The 15,202-nt window shown below is 36.9% G+C and overlaps 1 protein-coding gene across 2 annotated transcripts in view; it reads right to left on the reverse strand.

The window, feature by feature from the left end:
- Positions 1 to 15,202, reverse strand: part of ARAP2 (ArfGAP with RhoGAP domain, ankyrin repeat and PH domain 2) — a 168,352-nt gene that overhangs the window by 90,910 nt on the left and 62,240 nt on the right. For both annotated transcript variants that reach the window (XM_076336072.1, XM_076336071.1), the window contains 2 exons: positions 14,352 to 14,472; positions 11,342 to 11,523 (listed from right to left, as the gene is read on the reverse strand). In XM_076336072.1, coding sequence (XP_076192187.1) covers positions 11,342 to 11,523; positions 14,352 to 14,472 — 303 coding nt within the window. The remainder of the gene's footprint in view (positions 1 to 11,341; positions 11,524 to 14,351; positions 14,473 to 15,202) is intronic.

The raw sequence follows: 15,202 nt of genomic DNA on the forward strand, positions 1-15,202 counted from the left end.
CAACCGACATTCAGAGAGCTGGAGATTAACCCCAGGTATCTGTGTTTAGATCCTACAAGCAACAGCTTTCCTTAAACTGCCTTGTATATACTGAAAATGCATCTTTAACTTTTCCATTTAGAAGGACAAGCAGCTAGAACAAAATGTGCACAGGCCTCCTAAGGTTAATTTTAAAATACATCTGCATGCAGTGTAGAAGAAAGAAAGAAATTTAGGTCTGCGGATGAAAGACCTGCACAATTAGAAGACCTGAACAGCCAGCACCACAGAATCATGCATAACTATGAGGAGGTAACATCTTCTGGGTTTGTACCTACAGTGCACTCTATTAACCTTTATTTTTTCTTCTTCCTTTAAAATTCCAGTACAGCTCCACCTGCATATATTAAGAGATATGTTTCTGATATTCCGTAACTCATCAATGAGAGAAGGATGAAGAAACAGACCCTCTGAAACAGAGCTTGTGTAGATGTAACCCTTTTATTTCTGCATTAGCATTTATTGGTGCAAACACCAATAAAGACACACAAGTTTCACATCTAAACTGCTAATTGTACACATTTACCGTAAGCAAGTGAAAATACCTAAGATCGACCTCAGATCAGACTTCTTAGTTTTACCAGCTGCACATTGTCATCGAATAAAACAGAACAGGAAGCAAGTTATGTATCATCCTGTTTTAGCTGTAGAAGGAAAGTGAAAAACCTGTAAATACCTAACACAGAGAAATTATTACAGAGCACACAGAAAACACAAAGAGAAACAGCTGATGTATTTATTCAGGGTGAAATAAGCCCTTCCTAGGTAAGTCACATAAAAATGGCAGGCACCTCTGCTGTGTGGTTGGTTTGTTTTAAACAAAATAAGACAAAAGATGCTAGAATCCCCCTCGCTTCTCTTTGTGAAAAAAAGAAGTGCAAGGTGAAACAAATCAACTGGAAGTCAGAATCCATCTCCTACCCGGGCATCAGTGATGACCAGTCAGCTCTGTTTCCTTCTCTTCTTATGGCTACTCAGGACTAATGAATTTTGCCTTGATCAGTTTCTCAACTTTTGTTATGATCCCCATCTCCTGGCTCATCAGTTTTCTTGCAGCCTAGTAAATTGGCAGCTGCTCAGTTCCTTCAGGGGAGAGAAGTGAGAGTCAATTGTAATAATGGGCTGCAATTACTCCTGTGTTGCAGGAACCGAGCTGCTGTTGCTGACTGCTGTCATTTTATCTGCCTTTGAACTTCTTTATGACCCCATAGCAAGGAATTACAGCCCTCGGCTGGAAAAAACATCACACATCTCATCATCACACAACATCCTGCAGAGCCTCTCAAACAAGAGCCAGACAGCCTGACTGTAGAACAGGAAGCAGTATACAAAGCCATATTAATTATACTAATGCAGCCACACTGCTTCAAGACCTTTTTCAAACCTCACTCAGGTATCCCTAACACAGCTCTGCACCCTGGACTTAAGACCGTAGACATGTATAAACGTGGACAAATGCAGTACAGTGGATATAGACTCCTCTCTGCCTAGATGCGGAGTATAGAAACCTGTAGAATTTGAAAATATTGGACGGTACACGACAGAGACAATAATTTTGCCATAATCAAAATGGAGTCCTGTCCAATGGACAGCAGTATTTTTTTTTTTTTTAATAGCCTAACTCACCTTAAACAAAGAAATGGACAGGAGCTGTAATATTCAATTAAATATTAGATATAAGAATCCCCAAAATGATTGGCAAAGTCAATAATTAAAGTGTTTCTCTTCATGAGTAAAACACACTCATCAGCCATTGCATTCTTTGGCTCAACATTTTTTTCAAAGCAACTTTTATTGAAAATACTGCAGAAGTAGAATCATAGAATCATTTCGGTTGGAAAAGACCTTCAAGATCATCGAGTCCAACCATTAACCTAGCACTGCCAAGTCCACCACTGAACCATGTCCCTAAGCACCACATCTACACATCTTTTAAATACCTTCAGGGATGGTGACTCAACCACTTCCCTGGGCAGCCTGTTCCAATGCTTGACAACCCTTTCGGTGAAGAGATTTTTCCTAGTATCCAACCTGAACCTCCCCTGGCACAACCTGAAGCCATTTCCTTTCGTCCTGAAGTACAACATAAAGGTCCCCAAAAGACAAAAAAAAACCTCAACCAAATAAAAGTTGTCTGAAATGCTCAAAACACACTAATGTCACTAGGCATCACTTAAAAAAACCAAACAAGATTATTTCCACCTTTTATTTCCTGAATCATTGCTTTCTATCTTCTCTGTTATTAAGCTGAATATTTTCTTTCTCAACTGTCCAGGCCTGTTCACATGCCCTCCAGGTTTTGGCAACCTTCCACCTTAAATGAAGGTAACAAAACTTGATTTTTGCTACAATTCAGTGCATGTAACATTTTTCAAATGTTTCTTTAAAAGTGTTAGATATCAATCAATCATTCTGGTGGATCTCGGTGCGGGGGGGATGTCTGACCCACACGCTGAGATGGAAATAACTTTTGAGTGAAGTTCTCTGGAAATATTTGTAAGATACTGATTTTAATAAATGAGTTTTAAAACATGCCATCTCTAACCATATATTATTTTGCATGCAAAATATTTAAGAGAAAGAATTTCATTTAATAACAATGGCATTGAAGTGTTTCATAAGGCAATAATTCAGTTTGAGTTGATTAAGTTCAAATTTGTTGGCCTAGCAATTTATTAACCAGGGACAGAAATTATTGCTGAGAAAGCACACTGGGGTATTCCCCACATTCTTACTATGCTGCAAATAATAAATTTCCTTCCTCTTGCTGTAAGGATGGTGCAATTATTTAGAATAAAGTTTATAGATGTAAGATAGCGGAGTAAAGAAAATAATGATTTGTTATTATCTGAACAATGCCATACTGCTCCAAACAACATAAAGAAACCAGCACAAATGAAAAACAACTTATTTAAGGTCCAAAAGATTAAAAAGTCAATTAAGCTACAATGATATTAAAGTTCTCTCAGTATTTTAAGCATCATCTTTATAATGCTTATTTAAATCATCCACTTTTCATAACTGATGAAAACTCAAATGGCCTAATTATTTTAGTAGTCCAATCGCAATGCCAACCTGCTCTCTCTCCACTGCCAAAGATACTGTTCTCATTTTTAGTGCACATTGTGCAGAAGACAACAGTTCTGGAGCAAGTGTCCACTGTTTGATTAATTGTTTGTAACAAAAAAAGATGGGGGGAGAAATAGTATGAAGGAAAAAAAAAGGGGGGGATGACTACAAATTCTGGGCATCTTGAATTCCAATGGTTCTTACCCTGATGAACTCAACAGAGATTGAAGTGAGACCACCCAATCTTGAAAATCATCATGAACTAACAATGAATCTGAAATCCATGAATGCCAAAACAGTTTTCTTCATGAACACTGTGCTCTTCCTGCTTGTTCAGCTACTGCAAGCTAAATGCATTATGATCAATCACCTGATTTTAAGTGCTTGGGGTTCTAGACATTACAGTGTCAGTTACAAGGCACATTAACGAATTGCAGGCATACTCTTTGGTCTCCTGCTGGTGCACACTAATCCATTTTATTTAGTACTGCAACCAAGGAGAACATTTTAATCATCGTAATGTGACTGCCAGTGCTCATCTGATCATACTCATCATAGATTAAGCAAGTCCCAAGGTCTTCAAGAATATTGCTTTTCCACTTCAGACTGGACAAAAGTATAGTCTCACCTCTCTGCTAAAGTTTAGCTTTCACAGAATGATATCCATACAACTTAGCCCTTTATCATATAGGCAATGTAACAAAAACAAAAATATCCTTTTGTGACATTACTTGTCTGAGCTCTGCCACACCAATTAACTTAAGATTAAATTCATAAACTGCATTTAGTTAATTGAGTTGTAACAGATTTCAAAAATGACAAGTCGATAACAGAACATATATGCTAAATAATTAAAAATTTGCAATGGCATATCATGCTATTTTTAACTAATTAGGAAATGGAATTCACGTACACTATTATAATATATGTTTGTACCTATCTGTAAGTTTGTGGAATGAACACTTCAGTGAGGATATGTTGTCTACACTGCCTCAGAAATACTCTGCTCTTCACTGTTGTAACGGCTTTGTAACTTTACATAAATATTAGTATTTCAGCTATACTAATTAGTTTAATACCTGAAATAAAGGATGCAGGCTGAGGGAAAAAAAAAAGTAATCAGTGTTGCCACTGGTATGTTTAAAGTTACTTCTGTCCCAAACATGGCAAATGCGTAGAAGTAACAGATGGATAGGAAAAACATGTTTTACATTGCCCTCAGTTTAAAGGAGAAAAAGCAAACCAAAGCTACTGAGTAATTCTTCAGCATGCCTCCTGTGAGAACTGACTGATATGTTTACAATTAAACAGGAATCAACTAGGAGTAAAATGACTTTCTAGCTGCATTTAATTCCATGGTATATTGAGCTATTGAAAAAAGAGAGGTCTAACTATTCCTGAAAAGTACTTTTTCTTCAGTTTCATTGTCATCTCAATCCTTCCTGTTGCACACACAAAAAAAGAAAGCACTCCACTATCTAAGTGTATATATACATATATATGCACACACACTGATTATACAATCTTTCAGGTTCACTGAATGCAGAAATAACTTGTTCATGCAATTTAAAATAAATAAATGCATGCAGACCTGGTCTACCATTATAAATGAAAGTACACATAGTGATGCCCTGCTTCCTATATTTAGGGCTTTTGATTCAATAGATTATTTTACCATGGGATTTGAAGCCAAGCTAGTAGTTCTTAAATGCAAGTAACATGAACAGTGATAGATAATGCTCTCAGGTAATTCCAGTAGTCTTACAGGAAAAAAAGATTTCCCCAATACAGCATTAATAGTGTTAAAACCTTGTGACAAGTAGATCTAAAACCTTCTTCAATTGTTTATGCATGTGCTGTGACACTCTAAAATCTTTTTTCTTCATAATATTCAAACAAATCCTACTTTTCTTCACTGCTAATTTTCACATGATCAAGGTAGCTGGCTGTATATGTATTAGTCATCTAGAAAGCTCAGCTGAGCATTACTGAGAAGCTAACTTCGTCATTTTCCTTCCTCCTTCCCCAGCCTCCACCCCAAATCAAATTAATCATGAAGTTTTTGATCATTGTGGAAGCATTAGGCTTTCTATCATGTTTCATAATTGCTTTAGGTGTACTTACATCTCAATGAGATCTTAATAGCATAAAAACAAATAAACAAGAAAAAAAAATCCTCATATAGCCAAAGTTTAATTTAACTGCTCATAGAAGAGCTTAACATTAACCTTTTAATTTTTCTTTGATAGTATTCCTGTTTATGACCTTCTCCATGTTCTTTAATAATATCTTCAACACCTAGAACAACATCCCACAAAATTATTTTCGAATGTAAAATGTAGGTCTTCCCTGTACAGGTGGTCACGGACGCATTTTTCTTGTCTGATTCAACCACCTTACTTTAATAGCGTATTATTTTAAATTATTTTTTTAATCTTTTTTGGAGTAGGAGTGCCATTAGTTTAAAATTGAAGAAGTAATGGTCAGAACAACAACAAACCTTTCCCCCACCCAACATAATTTCCTGTAATCATTCACTTTGTATTGCACCACAAACAAAAAAGGAAGTTTTTAAGCTTTCTTACAGAATTCAAGTTATTTCCTACTTAGTTGTTTCTGATGTCATGCACAGCAATTGATCTTTGCCATAGTTTTGAGTGTGGACGACTGGAATTAATTTCTTGCCAAGGAACTGCTGGAAAATTAGGAATATGACCTAATCTATCATCCCAGCTACAGCTTGATGCAAACAACCGTATTTAAAAGAGGCCAGATAATTTTCTTCCACTTCAAGTCACCAGTGTATCTGTATCTTAAAACATTTGTTCATAATCTTTCCCCCTCCAATATATTTGGTATATATTTGGGTTGTTTTGTTTTTATTTTTTAACATCTCACTACAGATTTGTATTGTTCCGGAGTAAAGCCTGAATGAATCAAACAAGGACAAAGAAGAACAAATGTTCATTTGTTTTTCTGTCACCTCCACCTACATAAGGCATTCCGGGCCAGGCTCATTCATGTGTTTGTAAACATGTTCGATCATAGTCTGCACCAGCAATCAAGTAGAGAACTCCTTCTTTACAGAGCTTCCTAGTTATCATTACAAATAACAGCTTATCACCACAAAATCTCCAAAAGGACACGTATTCTTGGGGTGGGGATAGGGAACAGGGGGAACACAATGACGCAGACGACACTGTTTCTTGTTTTCTCATTCTCAATAATTTCACCTTCCACTGCCCCACCCCAGTGCGTATCAGGCACTTCTCTTTCCTCTCACTTAACCACCTATCAACTGTGTGAAAGGTCTTCCCATTCCTCCTCCCGCTTTCTTTCATTGCCTTTGATCTCCCAGCTCTTTCCCTAGCTTCCTTTCCAAAACTGTCAGTTGCTTTGCTCAGGGTTCCTCATTAGATCTCAAAATCTTTAAGCAACTATTTTGCTTTCTACTCAATTTACATTCAACTCCTCTCCTCAACTCTTCTTTCATATTGCTGTTGCCATCACCTTGGACTCATTTCGTATTCACAAATATTATCACGATGATACAACGAAGAATCTAAATACATTAAAAAGGCTTTCTCATGCTGCTTTAGCATGACAATCATTACTACTCATCTTCAGGACTTCATTTAACTACTCTTCTCTGTTCACCTTCCATTGTTAGACACTTTCTACTGTACTTAATAGATCCTTCACTTAATTTTTTAAGGGTTTCTCTTTCTCATCCATCATGTTCATGATTATTAACCAGGATTACACTTTCTCCAGGGAAAAACAGAACGTTTCCTAATGAAAAATCCCCTTGCAGAGGATCATTATAAACGCCCATCGCTATTACCAAAAAGTCACAGACTTCTAAGTCTGCCCCTGAATCTCAACCACATCGTCTCTGGCACTGTATTTCAGAATCATAGTATGGTTTGGGTTGGAAGGGACCTTTAAAGATCGTCTAGTCCAACCCCCTGCATGGACAGGGACATCTTTCACTAGATCAGGTTGCTCAAAGCACTCCCCTTTAAGTCTGTGTTTCTTAACAGAGATAAGAACACATCTCTGTTCTTATGCACACAGAGATACATGAACACATCCCTTCCACTTCCCTCCACTGATACTCACATAACTTCCTCTCTTTCAGAATGTCAAGCTCAAGCATCATCTTTGACTTGTCCTTCCATCTATCCCCTTACCGGTTCTCTACATTATATATATATATATATATACACACACACACACCCTTTGCCATCTTCTACTTGTTTAATATAATTTCCTGTAACACATCTTTTGACGTTGTCCAGTTTTGCTTTAAATGTACCATCAGCATTAGAGATGAAATGAAAATTAGTAGGCACTCTCTTACTGGTTCACTCAACATGAATAAACATTTCCATCTGCCACAGAGCAAATCATTTCAATCTTTGACAAAACAAAAAAAACTCTGAAATCAATAAGAGCATTGAGCCAAAATGAAACAAGAGGTTTTTGATAAGAAATGGATACTATTTCTTGTACATAACAGAGAAAATACTCATCACTATTCAAGCTTTAACTTGGAGTCATGCATGGAGGAAAAAAAAGTCACAAATAATTATGGCACACAGCCATACCTACCCTTTCCCAGTCTTTATATTTGGCAAAGTTTCCTCAAACATCTCAGGTAAATACATCTATTTCAGAACCACCCAAGGCAGTAACAAAGAGGATCCTGAATTCTTTTTATCAAAGCCAGGTTCTAGTGCAAACACTATGACACCTAGGCCCTCCCTGACTTTAAATACCTGCGAATCTTAAATACACCCTAACAAAGGGGATATATTCTAGCAGACCAGGCAAGCACCTGTCAGAGCCCTTCTGATGATCACAGAGGGGAGGTTATCACTGGCACCACCACAGCAGACTGACATTTCAAGCCAATGTTTGAGCTGTCATGAAGGATCAGATGACATGTTTTTATTTAAGCACGAATGATTTTGAAATAGAAATGGGAATTTCAGCAAGTTGCAGGTTGAACAAATTGATTCTGTATGATCTATTTTTCACTTTTGCTCCAGAGAGGAAGTTTAAGAAATTCACGCTACATGGAGAGTCAAAGAAATTGATGGTTTCATACTAGCACTATATCACTGCCAGAAGCTTGAGCTAAACCATCACTTTTTAACTAGAAATGGGCCTGAGATGTGTTCTGATCTCAATCTGAACTTCACAAAGTTCACTGTGGTTATGTTAGGATTTGGCATTTGGCTTAGGATCTTCTCCACTTTTAACAACAAAGAAAAATCTTTTAAAGTAACAGTGGACTCTCCTCTACCAAATTTAATAGAAATCAATAAATCAGCTTGATCTGATCTCATTTCAACATTGTAAGAAGTCTAAATAGGTGTCTTTTAGCACTGCAGTTATAATAAACCCCTCTAAGTCTCTCTGGGAGTCGTTCTAGTATAGATGTAAATTCCAATATGAACAGGATTCGAGGACATCCCTGGACATATTTGCCTGGTAATTACTGGCTAAAGCGCAAACTTGAGACAGGGAAAGATTTTTAGAACAACAGAGCCCTCTAATGGATTAGTGCTGTATTATTGGGGTTTTCTTCAGTGCTGCAGTAAAAATAATTCTGTTTTCAACTTGAAAATAAAACACAAGAGGTACTGAGAGAAGAATTACAGACTATGAAAGCTTAAAGACAGAAGCTATTTCTTCTGATTCCCAAATAGCCAGAAATCGCATAAAGAAAGAGACATTTGTTCAAACGGAGGATCTAAAAAGGAATCTTAGGACCATTTGATATTTTTGGTTTTAAGTAAACAAGCTTTGGGAAGAAGCTGGTTTTGCACCATTGTTTGCAATTTTCATACACACAGAAGGAGCTGACAGGCTGGCAGCATGTCTAACCTTCATTCTGTTTCAGGGCTTGATTTTGGTTTGCCTTCTGCTGCACTGAAGTCAGTGATCTCTGCAGAGCATCCATGTAGTAGAAGGGAATAAACATCTAGTAGAAAGGCTGTGTAAGGGTATTCTTTCATGATCAGCTAAAGCAAATCTGAAATCTATGATGTTGAAAGGGCAGAGCTGATACAACTTACCATACAGCCACACAAGCAATAGATCTAACACACACATGCACATACAAAATAGGAATTTTAAAAAATCTGTAAGAAAGGAAACTGATTGGGGGGAGAGGGGGACGGGACAACAGTCTTAGATTATCTTAGTCAGTCATAATCTGCACCCTGAAACATGTAACAGAGCAATCAAGAACCCTTCAAAGGTGAATGGCTCTGGAACAGTTTTCTAACATAACATAACAGTGTCAGAAAAACTCACTCTGCGTAGTGGGCAGAACTGGGAGTGCCCCATATCAACAGAGAAAGATCAAGGGACTACTTGAGGCAAGAAAGATACTCCCAACAGTTATATGCAGGCAGAGTAAGAAAGCAAAAATCAGATGCCTGGTACTGAGACTCTCAAGAGGAACATAGCTAGTTTCAAATGACCTATCACTCTGGAAAAGAAATTCCTCCACAATTCTGTATACCTCATTGAAGTACCACATTTGTCCCTTAATCAAGCAGCTCATAACAGCCATAAGGGAGCACTCAAAAGTATTCAGGGGCGTAAGATGGATACAGTATCGATTCTGAAGGCAAAAGTGGCTCATTACAAGGAACATCCACAAAGAGAGGACTCTCATTGATGAGAATGCATTCCAGGGATTCTCACTGATGACATACCTGGAAACACCATGACGGAACAGTAACATTGAGCACTGCAGCACATTGTGGATCAACCCACAGGCAGAGACTGTAAAGTAACTTGGTCAACTTCATTCTTTCTACTGAAATGACGTAAGAGAACTTCAGTGAAGTACAGGGTTTCAGGGTGGAGGGGTGGCGTTTGCATTTTGGTTTTGTTCCTCCTTAAAGACCTCTAGCTGTAGACTTTACTGAAATAAACAAACTAACTTGCAGGTCACCTATTCATTACAATAATCAAGACTGAGGGTTTCAGTATAGCTAAAGAGTACTGTGCTCAACTATGAAGACCAGTTCCTCTCCACGGTGCTCATTCCGAAAAACACATGCTGCAGGCTTAAATCCATAAATTGCATCAAGTTTTTGATCAGTTAGTTGTTGACTGACCTCAAAGAATGTACCTGACAAATAAAACTTCTTTGGAGCACAGTAAGTAGAAAGAAAAAAAAAAAAAAAAAAAAAAAAGGTCTTTCTCAGTCTCAAATTTCCTGCCATTCCCTGGGAAAGAATAATAAGATCTAATATTGAACATTATGTGGTCCCCCAAGCCCATCTAAATAATTTCACACTTAAGAGGACAACAGGAGAGGAAGTGAGATCAACTCCAAAATGACAAGTCCTACTGAGGGACCATTCATATTTGAAACAGGAGTTTGTCGGTACATAAATTTGAGAGAACGTGAGAACAAGGCAAACATGTAACAACACCTCCCCCAAATGCCATGCCAGGTTCCAGCTACTCACAGGTCATTGATTTCCTCACACAGAAATAATACCTTCCATTTAATGTCCTGCAATAGATTTTTCTTCCACTAGTTCACACAGTCATTGAACCCAATTATCCCCATTTGTTGCCTATACATGCATCCTAAAGAGTTCCACAGCCAACTACTTTACATCATAATATATTCATACCCAATACAAAACAAAAACCCCTAGATTTTGGGAGATGAAATAATAGACCTAGTTCATGTTTTTTAATACTGGATTTGTTTAATATATTACAGTGCACAACAGAAAGTGGTCAATCTAGGTTCTTAAAAACACAAAGATGATCAGTTTTGAACATTCAGCTGAAGTATCACTTAAATACCACAATCTACTTCTGTACACTTTCCAGAGCACTGTATTATAGGACAGTGAAACCAGTGCACAAAATAAGCCTTCTGAATTAGTAGAGTGCTTATGACACAAATTTTAAGGGCGAATTAATCTCAGCCCTGCCACTAACCTGTTGTGACACTCAGAGCTTTTCACTTCACCTCACTATATATTCGTTTTTTCTATCGTACAATAGACATAATGATACTTCTGCTTTTTGAAGCCTTCTGAGAATTGCAGCAATAAAGTACTACGTAAAAAGAGATATGCATTTATATTGAAATGTACCTATTCACAAAGAGCCATCAATTTCCAACTCACTAGTTAAATCATCTTTATAAGCATTCATTCACAAAAAGCATATAAAAAAACCTTACCTGCTCATTTTTGCAGATCCACACAGTATTCCCCTGAAGTAGAATAAAGATTTTGGCTTTGTATCCTTTCAGCTCAAGATATCCACTTTTCTCAGGGGCGACAGAAGTTCGAGACTGAGAGTTATTATCAGACCGCGATTTCAAGGCATTGAGCATCGTATTAACCCAGTCATTCCTTTCTTCTAAACAAGAAAAAAAATTAGACAAAGACATATGTTTAAGCAGCAGCTCCATTCTTCTCTACCACATTTGTTTTCCTCCTCTTCCTACTATGCTATGCTGGTTGATAGTATAGCTATACCACGTCAGAGAGAACATCCACCTTGAAGAGGAGGTGGAAATAAAAACGAGAGTCCGTATCAGTGGAGATGTTAGCAAAGATAGCCATTCAAATAGCAATCAAAACACACTTTGAGAAGTTATATAAACTGACGATCAAGATTCTTAAAATCATGACTACTAGTTCCAAGATGCTCAATTTCAGACAGCTTAAAGACTGAGGTGATAGACAGGTGGCATGTTCACCTTCTGGAAGCCAGATCAATGGGAAAGAACTACAGAAGTTATGTAAGCAAAAACCAGGGAGCTTAAATATCATCTGTCACTAAAGAGGCAAGCCATCCCCAATGCTATTCTATGTTTGGCCATGCTTTTAAGCATAAACATTTGGCAATTTACAATCTATTGCATTAAGGTGTAGTGGTTAAGCTTGATATTGTCAAGGGTACCGAGTAATCAAGAAAATGCATGTTTGAATATCTTTGCATGCATTATTAATTTAACATCTTACAAATCCATGAACACAAGTAGGTGAAGTAATAAAGTTCCACTCAGTCTCTTTCACTATGTTCAGCTATTTCACCAGACTAAGATCAATATACTTTAATGCTGAATACTCTGAATGAATTAGACTTGCCCCATGCAATTGGAAATTCATGAATATTTCAACTCTTTGCTCTGAAAGATTCAGGTCATAAAATATATTGGCGGGGGCAGGGAGGGAAGTAAAGTTCTATCCACAGTATATATAAGTTGACACAATCAGTGTCGAACACTGCAAAGAGCACCGTGCCTACTTCACAAGTGTCATGTGTGCAACAAGAAGGAACAAATACATGAATTTAAGCATCAGAAAATAGTTTGAAGAGGAAGACAGCAGCCCGACAGACTAGCACAGGGAAGGTGATCCAAGTGCTTCTCTTAGAAGTTTTGTTTTAATACACGCTCTTTTAAAGTACTTTGAAAAGATCACTGGAATATTTCAGTATAGCTGAGGGCATCAAATGACTCTAAAAGTTGCGGGTTTTTAATGGTATTTCATTCCAGTTAAACAAAATCTCGCTGCATCTGAGCAGATTATGCTGTAATTCATTGCTATCACCTAACTACTTAATTTTTTGCCCCCAAATATCTCTAAACTTTCTAAAGTATTATATAGAGAGTTTTTCCCCTCTAGATATTTAAATAAATCCAAAACCAGTGTATTTTTGGTATACCAAAAAATAATAAATCAGAGCACTGAAAGCAAACAAAACAAGCACTATAATCCACTGATTGCAGACCAACATTGCTATCGAGGGACACAGATCAATGAAGACAATTATAGCATCCTTTATTTTAATACTCCAGCAGAAAGTAAGTTAATAAATAAGGTCCACAGGATGAAATATGTATAAAAGTCTCCATTTCAAAATCTTTGAAAAGAAGTTAAGTACCCTTTGAATAGTCGCAGAACAATTCCCAACCACAAATCCACAGAAGGAATAGCAGCAAGTAACAGTTTGTGCACATAACAGAAAGCAAGCAGGGTTATTTACATGATTTACTATGAATATATCATCCAGCTCTGGATACAGCAAGGACCAAATTACTTGTACAACACACACTTCTAACCTTAAGTGAATAGCTTTACAGACAGGCCACTATGTCCAAAGATGCTTATATACTGAATGAAAATGCAATTTCATGTATAACAAGCGGTTGCTCTGCATATATTTTATAAGTCAGTATAAGTTGTTAATGTTTTTATAGTATTCAAAGGCAACGGTCCATAAAACAAATTACGGCCCTACAAAATGTACTGCACTAAGATGGTTATGTTCCAATTTATAAAAAAGTAAAAAAATAAATTTGGAAGAGAAAAGCAAAAATAATAAAAATAGACATACTTTTTAACTCAGCTAAGGGCATAAAAATGCCTGAAATTATTTGAGTCAAACCTGATGAGAAGGATTTGTTCACTGATGCTGCACTCCTGTTACAGCCTACAGCAAATGTTTACAACCAAGCTATAACCCATAAAAATGGGATTTGATAATGGAAATGCTGCGAGACCCTTAGCTATAATGGGTCTGGCATGTACTGATGTAAATACATATTGCATATCTTTTTTTCCCCTGTGTATTCCATTTTATTTGATTGTTTCCATAAATAAGTCATACATGCACTGATATTGATTGTACACATTACAGCTGTAGGTTGATAAAGCATTAAATTAAAAGGCATGCTAACTTCCCTACTACAATTTACATTTGTATTCTCTATCAATACATGGCTGAAAATACCGTATAAGGCAGTAAATAAAGACACAGAAAACCCCAGATTTCCTTTGATGACAGCACCACATTCAAACCAACTTCATTGTTGCTCTTCGTCAATTTTATATCAAGTGGTGACTTGGAGCAGATGGCTGAGAGCACACAGGCTGTAAGAGCTGCTAGTGAGACCTGAGGAACATCCAGAAAAATTAATCTTTGGGAAGGATGGGGGAGGAAGCAAGAGAGTTGAAAAATAGTATTCTCATTTTGATATTCTTAAAAGGCATTCCCCAACAATTTCAGTTGTTCTTACGAAGCTTACAGTTATCTCCAGTTTCACTTTATGAGCCCAAAACAGCTGGATTCCAGAAATATTTCTGGTAATATAACAAGTTATATTTCACAAACATGATTTATCAGCAGTGATTACATGGCTTTTTGACAATCATTAGAATTATACATGTTCTACTTACCTTCTTTATCCACACGGAAGACAAAAGTCCTATGGGATGTGACCACTTCAAATTTATTCTCCCTGTGAACTCTTACTGTTGCTATAGCAGAGAGCAGTATTATTCCCTTTGAGAACACTTCCTGTAATAAAAATGCAATAGAAATAGTTAATAACTCATGGAACATTAAATGTCTCTCAGGTAGTATTACTTGCCGTGATGTTTAGGAAGTTCACATGCACAGGCTGTGCTCCTAAAAATTCACCACACTATTAATAAAACTGCATCAATAAATAAACCACTTCACTACCTACACATCACCAACTTCACTGTTCGGGGTCTATGCACACCTACTGCCTTCTAAAACAGAGTAAAATCCCATGGTGAGATAGAATGCATGTATTTCATACCACTTCATAAATTGTCTCATGACACTAATATTGCAAAATATCACACTCTTAAATTTGCAATTTTATGCCAAAGTAAATTACATTGACTATCTCACAGAACCATAATTAAAAAAAAATATAATTATTATACTTGTAGAACAGAATCAGACAAGGGAAAAAATTGTGCCTTCTCCAGGCAGAAAATTCCAAAGAATTTTTCTATTCCTTCCCCACTCCTTCAGTGGCTAGCCAACAAGAAAAATAAATTCACTGATTTTATCCCTAATTTTGAACTGAAAGGGGGTCATCACTCTCTGGAAAAATCCATTACCCTGTCATTACTAACAAGAATCCTCTAGCTTGGATCAGGTATATACTTTTCTGCTAAATGAGGCAGGAGGGAAACGATGTCTCAAAAACATCATTTGGCATCACAGCAAATTTTCCCAAAATTTGCTAATTTCCAGCTAGGAATCGAACACA

The sequence above is a fragment of the Aptenodytes patagonicus genome, chromosome 4, assembly GCF_965638725.1.
Source record: "Aptenodytes patagonicus chromosome 4, bAptPat1.pri.cur, whole genome shotgun sequence".
In the NCBI taxonomy this organism is placed as follows: Eukaryota; Metazoa; Chordata; class Aves; order Sphenisciformes; family Spheniscidae; genus Aptenodytes; species Aptenodytes patagonicus.